We start from the raw sequence: 13,257 nt of genomic DNA on the forward strand, positions 1-13,257 counted from the left end.
CCGTAGGTAAATACTTTTTTTCCTGGTAGTTGTCTGATACTGTTACATTGTATAAAAATAGAAAGTTTATTAACTGGCCTCTGAGAGTGAATGATGTTGCAGGCAGCATGTGCTTTCTCTTCCCAGGGCATGGATACCGCCAAGCGGCTCTCAACACTGGGAGGACAGTTCAAGCAATCCCTGGAAAAACTAATGAAAATCCTTGAGCAGTGCCAGCCATACTTCATCCGCTGCATCAAACCGAATGACTACAAGAAACCACTGGTAATGTTCTAACAATACGAAGTCTTGCCCTTGGTTAAGTTTGTAATGAGAAAAAGCTCTTAGTTGCTGTCTAACATCTTATAGCTGTACTTGGCTGCATCCAAGGAGAGCTGGAGTACAGGGTATTCCTGAAATAAACATAGTAGGAGGATACAGCATTGTAATTTACAAAAACATCTCAAAAAGCACCATAGAGTAATGGATAGCAAAAAAGCACACAGGTATATTCCTGAGTAGAGTTAGAGACACCTTTTCAGTAAAGATAAAGACAAAACTGAAAAGTCTGTAGCCTCTCAACATAGGAACAAACAAAAACCATTAGGATCAACAATGATGATACTATGAAATAGCCTGAGAGAGAATAGGAGAGCTGTTGGAGTTTGTGAGAAGGGTGATTTGGCTTAATCCGACATACCAGGAGGAGTCACTTTGTCATAAGGACGTGGCTGGAACTCGGGGGATTTCAACCTGGTTCTTCTCCAAAACCTTGTACGGTGTTGATCAAGTGATTTAAAAATTTTTGAAGCATTGCGTGTGGTTTAGTAAGCCAAGTTTTAATCTCTGATAAGATTAAACAATAATAAGAGCAGCATGCCTGCTGTGCTTTGCATGGTGTGCCCAAAGGCCTAAGTTGCTAATGCAGCTATTCACACTTGCAAAACTGTATGATCAATTCACTGTTCATCTGAAATTGCAGTTCGAGAATGAAAAATAGTAACCAGATTGAGGACTTTCTACTGCTGACGAACACAAAATTGAAGACCCTCTGGGGTGACTTGCTTATGCTTGTAATGAATTAATTTAGTGCACTGAAATAAAAATACAATTTAAAAAAGCATAGCAGGCCATTTTTCAGACCCTCTGAGGCTGGAGGTTAATAGACATGTTCTGAGGGATACTGCACATGTACCTTTTTTCAGTGGTGAGTCTCCTCCTTATCTGCTTTTCCTTTCAGTTGTTTGATCGGGAACTATGTATCAAACAGCTGCGATATTCAGGGATGATGGAGACCATTCAGATCAGGAAAGCTGGGTACCCAGTTCGCTATAGCTTTGAGGAGTTCTTTGAGAGATACAGAGTTCTTCTGCCATGGTCTCTTCGACAACAGGTATGTAAGCAAAAATATGGTTTAAGGCTAATCTAACTTTTCCTTCTGAGGCTTTAGTCTTTCCCACAGCAGAAAGTTCTTGAATTACTGCTGGCAGAGCTGAGAGAGCCAGAGCTGAGAGAGCTGTCAGCACAGGAGATATAATCACAGGAACTGTTATCACAGTAATTATAGCTAAATAGTTAAATAGTCTCTTCAACCTTAGCAGAAAATGCAGAGTTGCTTTGAAGTCCAGCTGTCCTTGGCCTGCTCCACACAGACATCCCAGGCAGGGTAACATCCCGATTCCCATTGCCCTCAGATGGTTTTTATCTGTGATCACACATTTCTCAGGTCTCTGATGTCCACCTTACACCTTGACTCTGGAATGTTTGGTCATGCAATCATGTTCCTCCTCTTCCTGACCGTTTGAGCTGAACCACTTTCATTCATTGCACTGTCAGGCCAGAGGTCTACAAGACCTCATCTGTTTCTGTTCTTCACCCTTTGGAATGCAGGGCACTAGATCCTTGCATAGTACAGCTTCTGTGTTTCACAGCCAAGCCCTAACATCATGATGCTTTTGCACATCAGCTGAAGAATGATACTCGACAGAGCTGCATCAGCATCTCCGAAGCAGTGCTGGGCAAGGGTGAAGGCTGGCAAGTTGGAAGGACCAAGATTTTCCTTAAAGTAAGTAAAAAGGACAGGTTATTGTCTTTTCTCTTGAAAGACTGGATGCTTCAGAGTACAGCTTGGCCTGCTTGTGCAGGAGTGGCAACCAAGGAGAACTGGTTGTCTTACAAACTCACTCTTGAATCTGAGGGTGGATCTTTGTTCTTGAAAGCCAAAACACTCAATGGAGAGGCTTTGGTGTAGGAGAGGCTGATCTTGTTTCTGTGCTACAGTGTTGCAGCTGAAACAGCACGGTGCAATGTAGCGCAGCATAAAAAGGAACAGAATACCAGTGCACTGTTGCAGAGGACCACCTTGCCTGCAGCATACTCCCAGCTGAAAACAGTCTTGCTGCAGGCAGATTCTTGCTTGTTTATGACTATAGCTAGACCAAGTCTGGTTAGGTGGTGTGCACTCTTCCTACTGGAACCCTATAAATGCATTTCAGTCACATTATGCAATGTCATGCTGATTTGGGGCCTCTTTCAGATCATGTATCCCATTTCCAGAGGTTGTAGGTGTGTCTGCTAAGCTGGTGTGTCCACACTTTCTTTTGACAGGATCATCATGACACTGTGTTGGAGCTGCAACGCCAAAATATACTCGCAGATAAGGTTCTTCTTATCCAGAAGGTGATGAGAGGATTGAAGGACAGGTCAGTGATCTTATAGAAGGGCATTTGCTTTATTTTGAAGTAATTAATCTTTGTGGTGCAGCTTAACACACACTGTGCAGCATTTCCAAGTATGAAATGCATCAGTCTATACCTTCCACCAGCCCTAAATTTCATGTTCATCATGGTCATGTTCATCATGTAACAATGCACAGTGTATCTATGCAGATGTTGGAAAAATATTTGTTTTGGCTCAGTTTTGTTATTTTCATGATGTTTTTCAAAATGCAGGGCTGTAGCATGTATAAAAAGGAAGGTTTGAAAAGAGGACTTGCTCTTAGTATTTTTAGTGAATAGTAGACATCTGGAAAGCAGGGAATCCCCATGGAATTTGTGCCCTTCTCAGAGCTACAAAAATTCTCTTATTTAGGACAATGCTTTGATATCATATTGATAAGAATTTGATAGAAACTAATTAGTCCTTCTCTTTGCCAAAGATGCTTAATTCTTGCATTGTGTCTGGTTTAGTTTGAAATATCTTCAGAAGTGAAATCAATCACTGTCAAATAAATGTTTGTCCTTACTAAATGTTTTACATCATTATTTGTACTCATGGATCTTCTATCCCCTTAATCAGAGCCATGATATAGGACTAAGTCTTGGTTCGGTTTAGAAATGCTCTTGATCATAGTGAAGGAAGAACTAAAAAAATATGACACAAATGCCCCAAAACTTCCCTCTTTTATTTCAGACTCTGCCTGCATCCAACAGAGTATCCAAACCAAAAGCTTCACCTTGTTTTTACTTTTAATCCATCAGAGCTATGTGCTGCTTTTCCAGCTGCAGTGTGACAATTTGTACCATGGGAGGTTTATCTTGCTCAGAGGGGCTCCTTGTCCTGGCAGCAAAACACTGGGGAGAAAGATGGGAAGTTAACTTGTCCAGTCTTGATGTGAGGGGTTTTCAGCTCTTATAGAGCACTCTGACCACAACAGTTAATTTGGTCTGTAGGTGCTGTGAGTATTTTTGCAGCAAACAAGGCTGACATCTGACTCTGGACATCCCATACAAGGAAAAAGAAGCCTCCTTATTCTTACTACTGTCATAAGCAGCAACAGAGATAACCTATTTTTTGTCACCTCATGTGTCTCTCTGCTTAGGAAGCAGTTCCTGAAACAGAGGAAGTCTGCTGTAGCCATTCAGTCAGCCTGGAGAGGCTACTGCTGCCGGAAGGAATTCAGAATGGTAAGATGAAGGTGCATCAATGAATATATATTTGTGTGTGTTTATATATTCTGCCCTGCCAGACTGAGTGAAGTATTAGGAATCAAGATATTCTCAACTGAAGGGAGACTAGACAAGATGAGAGGGTGTAAAGTCCAAGGAGGGCTCTGGGACCTCTCAGGGCTTGCCAAACCTGTGACATTTCTGCTTTTTGGTGAAATAGGAACCCAACTCACCTTTGGCAGGCCTGGCTCCAGAGACCTGACATATGAGTGATACCACACTACTTATAGTCAAAAACACAAGCCTAGTCTTTGTACATTATTACCATGCTATGAGCAAAGTGTCTTCCCCAACTGCTGCAAGAAAACTGAGAATTTGTAAAAAATTACCAGAAAAGTCTGATAATTATTAATTAAAAAAAAATAGTAATATTAAAAGTATAAAAATAATTTAAAATCTTTTAAATTTTGCCAGGGGAAGTTCAGATTCAGATTGGATATAAGGAAAAAAAAATCACTGAAAGAGTAGTCAGGCACTGGAATAAGTTGCCCCAGGGTGGTGGTGGATACCAACCATCTTGGGATGTGTTGAAGAAGCATCTGAATGTGGCACCTGTGGCTATGGTTTAGGGGTACTTATGGTGGTGCTGGGTCGACAGTTGGACTAGATTTGAAGGTCTCTTCCAACCTTGATGATTCTCTGTGATTCTGTGTGAAAAATATTGGCTGATCTTCTATAAATGGCACATTTTCTGGGTGAGGAAAACTGAGGGCACTCACAGATGATGTATTTGTGTGGCAGGGATTATAATTATTATTATTATATCCCATACAACCCATTTGAGATGGGCAGGAGGAGAAACTGCCAGTTTCAGTCAGAAACATTCTTTATTCTGCATCAGTGATGCAATTCCTTTCTGACTGATTGTTCATTTCTTTCCATTCCCTTAGCTTCATTTCTGTTCTGTTCCTTCTCTTGCTGTAATCCCAGGCTACCATTGTCACTTTCTGGAGCCACTCCCTACAACAGATCCCCCAAGTAACTCTATATACTAGTTTTAAAGGCCTATTACTGGTAGTAAACAAAGCATAAAGGGTAATATTACATTAGCCACTTCCAGTGTCTTTACCTTTGTTGCCTTCTACTCGTCCCAGCTGACATGCCAACCCATGTCGATGGTTTGGAACCATAATGACTTCTCCTTTGTGCCCCACCCGCAGGTGCTGCTGGGCTTTGGGCGCCTGCAGGCCCTGTACCGCAGCCGGCAGCTGGCCCAGCAGTACGCGGCCACCCGGGCGGCGGTCATCAGGCTCCAGGCCGTGTGCCGCGGTTACCTGGTGCGCCGGAAGGTGGCAGAGCAGAAGAAAGCCGTGTGTGTCATACAGGCATATGCAAGGGGCATGCTCGCTCGCCAGACCTACCGGAGGATAAAGCGGGAGGTAATGCTCACAGATGCCTCGTGAACACGTTGTTTCTGTGAAATTCCGACAGAGATTTTATCACCAGCAAGTGTTGCCTTAACGTGGCATTGGGTGTGGATATTCATTTTGGGGTATTTTATTTTGAACTCTTGCCAAGTACAAAAGCAGAGTGTTAAGCAGACTGACCTTGTTTACATTTGCTTTATGTGATTGTTATCATGGATCAAAACTTCACTGACACAGCTGCAGTGGCTTTGACAGAAGGGAGGAAAGATCTGTGTGTATCAGCCAGTCCTGCAAGGGGAGATCAATTTCTACAGCAGGGTCTGATAATGGCACTCAGGGATCCATTCGGAAGGGAATCCTAACACAGTGTGTCTTGGTAGGTGCTACCAGCCCTTGGCAGTCCATAGCATATGACAGGTCTCTCCCTGATTTCCTTTCTACTAATGCTGTACAAACAGGACAAAGCCAGTTTGCAGATTTCTGCCTGTGGCCTAATCCCTAAAATGCCAAATCTTGAACTAAGCCTGTGTTGGGACAAAGTCCTGGTGTGGACAGTTTGTTAAAGACAGAAGGGAGTTGGCTCAGCAGTTGTACAAACAGTCACAGAATAGTCTTGTTGTCCACAGAATAAGCTGGAAGCCAGGAATATCCACTTGAAAGAAGATAAACATCTCATCCAAGCCTTGGGACCACTGAAAGCAAGGGAAGAAGCTGTGAGATTACAAGAGGTAGGTATGCTGGTGGAGGAACCCTGGCCAGCATTACCTAGCTCACACCTGTGGACTTGCTCAAACCTCTGAGCACTGCTGTATTTAAAGAAAGAGAAGACATAGTTGTAACCCTATTTGTAATGATACTTTGAAAAATATAACAAGGGAAACACATACACATTTGTGACTGCAGCGTAAGCTGGCACTTTAGCCAAATATACCCAACACTATTACAAGTCTCTTGAAACAAAACATTTCAAAATTTTAAATATTGTGCGGGTTTCTCCTGTTAGAAATTCTGTGTTTTTCCTGTATTATCTCTGGTTGATTAAATTCTTGAATAATTCCACATCATTATCAATAGGCCAACAGTCCATTAAGACAGCTGTAAGAGCAGGGCCCTGATGCTGATGTGCCAGATCTTTGTCACTGTTTGACACAAGCAACATTTGACTCCCTGTTTCAACACTGCACTGGCAGGGCTGGACCTCACAGTCACACATCTTTGTAAAAGTCTTTCATCTTCATACCCCTTCAGTCTAGCAGAATGATTCTCATTCATGATGTTCCTGTTCAAGTCATGCCTATTTCTGTGTTTAAAGGAACGCCTACCAACTCAGGAGAGAGAGGAGGCAGAAGCACGACAAAGCAGGAATGTGCTTGCCAATAAACCAACAAATCATGATGTTATCAGCGACCAAGAAATGGTGGACAAAATTTTTGGGTTTTTACCTTCTATGATTGGAGGCCAAGAAGGACAGGCTCCTCTGGGTTTTGAGGTATGGAGCTGCAGACTGGCAACGGGTCATGCTTATCCCTTGTGTAAGCCCACAGACTGCTGGAATTCCACCAGTGGTCAGTTCTGTTTAATGAACTTCTGTACAGTGAAAGAATCCCCTGAATTAGTCATCCAGTCACTAAGGCATCTCTTGCAGAGGTGAGTTTTTGGTCACATGCAATTTAGGGACTATATAGCTTCAAACTGCACATTTGTTTCTTTGGTCCAGCCAAACAGTGCCACCCTCTGCATTTTGGCAGCAACCTCATGCTCTGCTGACACTGCTCTCAGTGATTTTCTGCCTGAAACATGCTGAAAGTGACCCAACTTATAAGTTCATGACCCAACTTATACTATATTCTTGAAAGCAGAATTTGGGATATACTTGTCCTGATAGCTGTGGAGGTTGGAGTTTTGTAGGAAGAGGTGGGAAGAATGGAATGGTATGGATAAGTACAGGATGTGAACAGTAACACCTGGATTTTCCATCAGCAGTATTCTTGCTGAGGACAAAGACAGGAAGACCATATGGAATGAATGCATCTTAGAAGGACAAGCTCTGAGTTCAAATGATCTGTTGGTAGCAGCTGTAAATGGCTTTGGGTTTAGTTGGAAAATTCTGGAAGACCTACATCCAAGAGAAAAATAAAAAAGGCAAAACTAAACATAAGAATATCAGAGTTCAGAAAAAGAAAATATGCTTCTTCCTCATGTTCTGCACAGGACTTGGAAACAAAGCCTAACAAGCTGGAGGAAGTGGACCTGGACATGGTTCCCATGAGTTTGGAGCTAGAAGAGGAAGCACATGGTTTGGAAGAGTACACCTTCCCCAAGTTTGCAGCTACTTACTTCCAGGGGTCTTCTACACATACCCATATCCGGAGACAGCTGCGGCACCCACTACTCTACCACGAAGACAAGGACAACGTCCTGGTATCTTGCTCCTTGTTGTTCATGATGAACCTGCTCTCTCCACAGCCCTGGCTTTATGGGTCCCCTCATCCCTGGGTCCTGGTTCTGGCACAGCCCTGGGAACCAGAGACTCCAGAGCTAAGGAGATATTCCTGAGCTCTTATATTGAAAGCAGCAGTTCCCATCAGCATATTTGGGCATTTTGCTGGCAGGCACTTCCCACAAACACCTGCATGGTGTAGGATCTCTGGTCACCTTTGTTCTTACTCAAAGAGGGAACTCAGAGGTGTGTTTTGACTCCTCCAGACACCCTTTGGGGACAAAAATGGACTGGAGAGAAGCAGCATGAAAGCTTATCCATATCTCTGCTCTTGTTAGGGTTCCTGGTCTGTGAGATAGGACAGAAGGGGGAGTGCCAGGCCTCCAATTTCCCATTGAACCAGAGGGGGATTGAGGAGGGTGTTTTCCTTGATTCTAAGCAGCCTGGCAGAATGGAAGACCCTCTCAAGAACTTTGCTATTACTTGGCTTTCTAGTTCTGGGCATGAAGGGTCCTGACAGACTCCACTCCACTGCTTATCTGTCCAGGTCAGCAAATGTAGAGGTCAGCCAAGGTTTCTCCACCTCCCTCCAGCCACAGCACACCTCCAAGGTGCCAGTAAAGGGAATGGTGAGGGCTCAGCAATCACAGAGGAAATCTGACCTTCCCACCGGAGCTGTACCCTCTTCCTTTAGCAGGAAAGTGTTGTGTGTTGCTGTCTTATTGTTTGGTATGAAACTAAACTCTTTGTGTAGGTAGCCAAAGGAAATGGGAATTTTAATTTGGACTGGGTAAAGGAAGAAAATGCTTTTAATCTAAACAGGCAGAAATGGCATGGAGCCATTGGTCCTGTTGGCACTGTCTGACTGTCCTTTCTGCTACTATAGGCTTCTCTAGCTGTGTGGGTGATCATCCTGAGGTTCATGGGGGACATGCCAGAGCCACAAATGTTTGCCAAGAGTTCCACCACCAAGAGCAGCTCCGTGATGACACAGATATATGACACACTTGGCAAGAAAAGCCAGGTCCAGATGAGGAATGACAGCCCAAATGTGGTGAGACAAGCAGGCTATGTTTGTGTTTTCATTTGCTTTCCTTGGTTTCTCTGCTGTTCTACCAAGAGGGAGACAAGCAAAAAAACTCTTTGATGCTACTGTACTTGAAATGCTAGAAGTGCAAAAGGGCACCAGTCAGTCCTGGCAGGACACTCAGCTCCTGCTGGCAGGAGAGGAAAAAACAAAAACATCTTCACTTAAGCATCTTTCTGTCCTTAATGGATCATTCTTGCTGTGCATTAAACTGGTTTCCTATAATGGTAATGTGTATTACAGAGAGAAGGCAGAAGGGATAACAAGATTTCCAAGGGGATTTCATCCCTGAAACTGAAACGGTCATCCAAACTGACAGGGAAGGTAAGAGGTGGAAATAAATTGCTTCCCTTTCTTCTTGCCTGAAACCCTGTCTTCACCTTCTAACAGATGTTATGTAAGCAACCTCCCAGCTGAGAACTTGTTCCCCTGCCAAGCCAGGGCAGCCCCTTTGTGGGATACCTGGTGCAGTGTTCTTTGGAAACAATCCCATGTGCATTGATGTCATCTGTTCTCTGGCAGAGAACACAGGGAGAGATTTATTACTGAGAATTGTTGGCATTACAGAACAGCTTGCCCAGAGGCCTGAGCAGACTGAGAACCATGTGCTTAGGGCTGTACAGGACAGTACAAGAAAGTTCTCCTAGCCAGAGATAGTGCTGTAACAGCACATTTAATGAGTTACCTTGAGAGGGAAGCGGGCAATATGGCCTGGTTCTCCTGCATTGAGCAGAGAGAGGTTTAGCCAGAAAGATAGACAAAGAACATCTCTTATTTATGGGAGAGGTGCCTGCTAAGAGGGGACATTTCTAGAGCATTCTGGGATTCTACTCTGTTTCTTTCAGGTGACAGATCAGCTACGAAGTGGAGAAGAGGCTTTCCAAGAGGACATCTCGATCTCTCAGAGACCTATGTCCAACCTAGAAAAAGTACACTTCATTATTGGCAATGCAATTCTGCGTCCTGCCATCAGGTAGGAAATTTGTACCTCCTTCCTAGAGCCAGATGCCCATTACATCAAGGAAATCCAGCATCCTTTCTCCATAGTCCTGGAGAATGACTCCCTTAATACCTTTTCTGGTATTTTCATGTTGCAGTTTAGGCCAGCTGCCTCAATGTTTGGCTTTCTGAGTACCCCACAGGTATGGAAAGGGGAAGAGCTCAGGGCTGTGACTCAATAACACTTGAAGGTGGAGCACTGCCCTAGAATGAGGGAGAAGAGTCACTCAGAGGAGTAAGAAATATGGAGTTAATGTATACTAAGTGGATGAAAGGTTTCCCAGTAGCCTCTTTTTGAACACTCAAGCAATGTCTCCACATCAGAGACAGTCGAAGGTCTGGATTGCTGAGTAGTTTATCAGACACTAAGGAGAAATCCTGACCACAAGCAATGTGAGGCTGGACCTTAGGCCAATCATGGTGTGAGGATGGCAGAAGCTCGTTGATTCTGACCTGACCCCATGAATCTTCTCCTTTGTTTTATCCTAAGCATTTTCTGCAACAAAGCCCATAGACAGAGGCTGTGCCTTGACCTCAGTCATGGGGTGCATTCCTCTCTCCACAATCACTTTGTTTCATGCTAAAACAGATTCTCAGCAGGAAAATAATGCCTTCAATCTATATATCAGAATAGCCGCAGGCTAAGTACCTATATCTTCAGTTTGTTTCATCAAATGTCTTATCAGGGAACAAAAACCTCCAGCTTAGGTCCTCTCACATCAGATTTGACAAATGTGTGTTCCAAGAGTCTAGAAAAAATAAAGATGATTTTTTAATAACAGTTTTATTTGTATGCAGATTTTTCCATCTGTTTCCCTTAGATCCTTGCTGCAGTAACTTGCAGTTTCAGAAGTTTACTCTGAAGCGCTCCTTTCTCCATTTCTGTACAAGATTAACTCCAAGTTTGTATATAAATACATAAATATATAAATATATAGATGTAATATTAAGCAGGGTGTCCCCCATCCTTATCCCCAAATCCACCTACGAGCAGACAAGAGCCATGAGCTTCAACCCACATGCTGTAGAGAGCTCTGAGCAAGTTACACATCTAGACTTTTGGACAGCAATGCCATTTCACAGCTGGATGACTCAACAGTTGTTTTTCCTGCACAGCCCCTTGCTTCTCACAGAAGTTAATTCAGCATGGGAATTGCACTTGAGCTGCTGAGTAAGAAGGGGTAGCAAAAAGTCCTAAGCATGCCTGGAGCCTTTTCCATAACAAAGTTATTTCCTGTGGTGCATTACAGGTGATATTCTAGCTTATGTGGTTGAACCTAGCTCAGATCTACTTCATCATGCTGCAATCCTGCAAAGCTTGCAATTGAAATCCAGCCAAAGACAGTTCAGACAGTGAATTATCTGTTGCTCTCACATGTTTCATTACAGAGATGAGATTTATTGCCAGATTTGCAAACAACTCACTGAAAACAGCAACAGGAACAGCTATGCTCGTGGCTGGATCCTTCTGTCACTTTGCCTTGGCTGCTTTCCTCCTTCAGACACGTTTGTGAAGGTACACTGCTGACCTTTCCTACAGCAGCTCACATGCCTCAGCTGAGCTGGTGCCTTGTGTATTTTGATGTTTTGATGCTGACAGCTACATAAAATGTTAGGCTTCCAGGGCAGCTGGTGCTGTGGTTTCACAGAAACTTTCTCATCTCATATGCTTAACTGGGAATTTAAAGAAATTACTGCTGCGGTCACATTTAATTTTTTTCATTACACATCATACACTCTGGATTCTGTTGTTAATCATAGCTCTCATTTTAGATTGTAATCTGCAAGGGATCTGGCAAATTTTAACCTCTCCAATTCTGCCTTTCCACCCAAAGACAACCAAAAGGTGTCTCCAGTTACAACCCCGGTGATTAAATATATTCAGGAGACCAGTATAAAATCACACCCCCAAGTTTTATCAGTCCTTACCCAATATCTCTAAACCCTAAAAAGTCCAATAGATACTTGGACTTTTAAATTATTTATTAATTTCCAAGTTTAAATGGATGATAAATCCACTTCACCACAGGACAAAACCTCAGCCTGTGGATCCAACTTGACACAAGGTATCCTCCTAGGTCTGAGAAGCAAACAGGATCCATGGATGTGCATGAAACTTCAACCTTGCTTTACTAACACCCCAGTTCAAATGATCAAATATCAAACAGATATTCATAAATGCTGCTAAATGGACACTACCTGGAACAAACCAGTCACAAGCCATAGGCATATTTTGACACTAGTCTTCATTCAAAGACGTGGAACCATGCAGAATTAATGAAAGACGTGACCATACCCTACCTCTAGGAATATTCTAAATCATTAAAACAACCAGGTGAATGACCCATGCTTGCACTAAATACAGACATGTAAATACGAGTCTGTGTCATCAAAGAGCCATACAGACTCCAAAAGCTCAGTTTATCCAATTCATCTCTTCAAATATCTAATCTTAATCATGGGCTTCAGTTGATATTGCCAGAGAACTTGGTAAAACTAAAAGTACTGATTATCATTAGACCTAATCTGCCATAAGCCCTCTTCCCAGCTCTTCCATTCTTACAGCCTGTCATAAGACTTCAGGCTCTTGGATTGAAAACACTAACTCTTGCTCTAACCTAACCATAAGAATAAAGTCTCCATTACTCATGTAGTTAAACATGGTGGATAGACCGACACAAGTCTTCTCTCCCTTTGGACTGAAAGTTCTAAAGAATGAATGAAAATTAAGTGTCTCAAGCCTCCTTTTTGAAGACATTAATTCCAGCCCTAATCTTTAATATTTTCTGGTGAACTGAAAGCTAATGGATAACTTTAATCTAGTGTATCAGCTGCAGAAGGTTTTTAATGTTTTCTGTGGTATAATATTTCCTAACTCCTTCTCCTGCTCTGTGCATGCAGTACTTGTTGAATTTCATCCACCACGGGCCCACGGGCTATGCTCCATACTGTGCTGAGCGTCTGAGACGCACCTACAGCAACGGGGCCCGGACTGAACCTCCCAGCTGGCTGGAACTTCAGGTAGCAACTCCCTTTTGGCTTAATTATATTGATCTGGGACATTTTATACTGGTTTTTGTAAGTTATACTACATTCACTAACCTGTAATAGCAGATGTTCCTAAATCCAATCATGGAAATCAATTGCACAAGGGGAGTGAAGACCAGCCACCTTGGTCTGGGCAGTTTCTTGGATACACCTCTTCTGGCTATTCAGTTACCCTAAATTCAGAAGAATATGTAAGCAGCAGCAGATTATCTGCAGGGAGATACCTCTATTCACTCAGGAACCACAGGCCAGAAACAACCTCCTGAGGAAAACTCTTACTGTCACTTTTGGAAAGAACTGAGCAAAGCTTATGCTTTTAAAATGAAAGGAAGAAGGGGGTATGATGGTGCTATATTGTCCTCCACTTCCTTTAAATGTCACCCTAGTAAT

At 42.9% G+C, this 13,257-nt stretch overlaps 1 protein-coding gene across 1 annotated transcript in view; it reads left to right on the plus strand.

Annotated features, from left to right (window-relative positions):
* MYO7B (myosin VIIB) overlaps positions 1–13,257 on the plus strand; it is a 46,734-nt gene that overhangs the window by 14,948 nt on the left and 18,529 nt on the right. The window contains exons 15-27 of the mRNA XM_066326231.1: positions 127–264; positions 1,220–1,372; positions 1,946–2,044; positions 2,587–2,681; positions 3,800–3,884; positions 5,087–5,320; positions 6,633–6,782; positions 7,505–7,714; positions 8,620–8,784; positions 9,064–9,144; positions 9,666–9,793; positions 11,209–11,335; positions 12,721–12,840. Of these exons, the coding sequence (XP_066182328.1) occupies positions 127–264; positions 1,220–1,372; positions 1,946–2,044; positions 2,587–2,681; positions 3,800–3,884; positions 5,087–5,320; positions 6,633–6,782; positions 7,505–7,714; positions 8,620–8,784; positions 9,064–9,144; positions 9,666–9,793; positions 11,209–11,335; positions 12,721–12,840 (1,785 nt within the window). The remainder of the gene's footprint in view (positions 1–126; positions 265–1,219; positions 1,373–1,945; positions 2,045–2,586; positions 2,682–3,799; positions 3,885–5,086; positions 5,321–6,632; positions 6,783–7,504; positions 7,715–8,619; positions 8,785–9,063; positions 9,145–9,665; positions 9,794–11,208; positions 11,336–12,720; positions 12,841–13,257) is intronic.

Source organism: Sylvia atricapilla, chromosome 10 (genome assembly GCF_009819655.1).
Source record: "Sylvia atricapilla isolate bSylAtr1 chromosome 10, bSylAtr1.pri, whole genome shotgun sequence".
Classification (NCBI taxonomy): Eukaryota; Metazoa; Chordata; class Aves; order Passeriformes; family Sylviidae; genus Sylvia; species Sylvia atricapilla.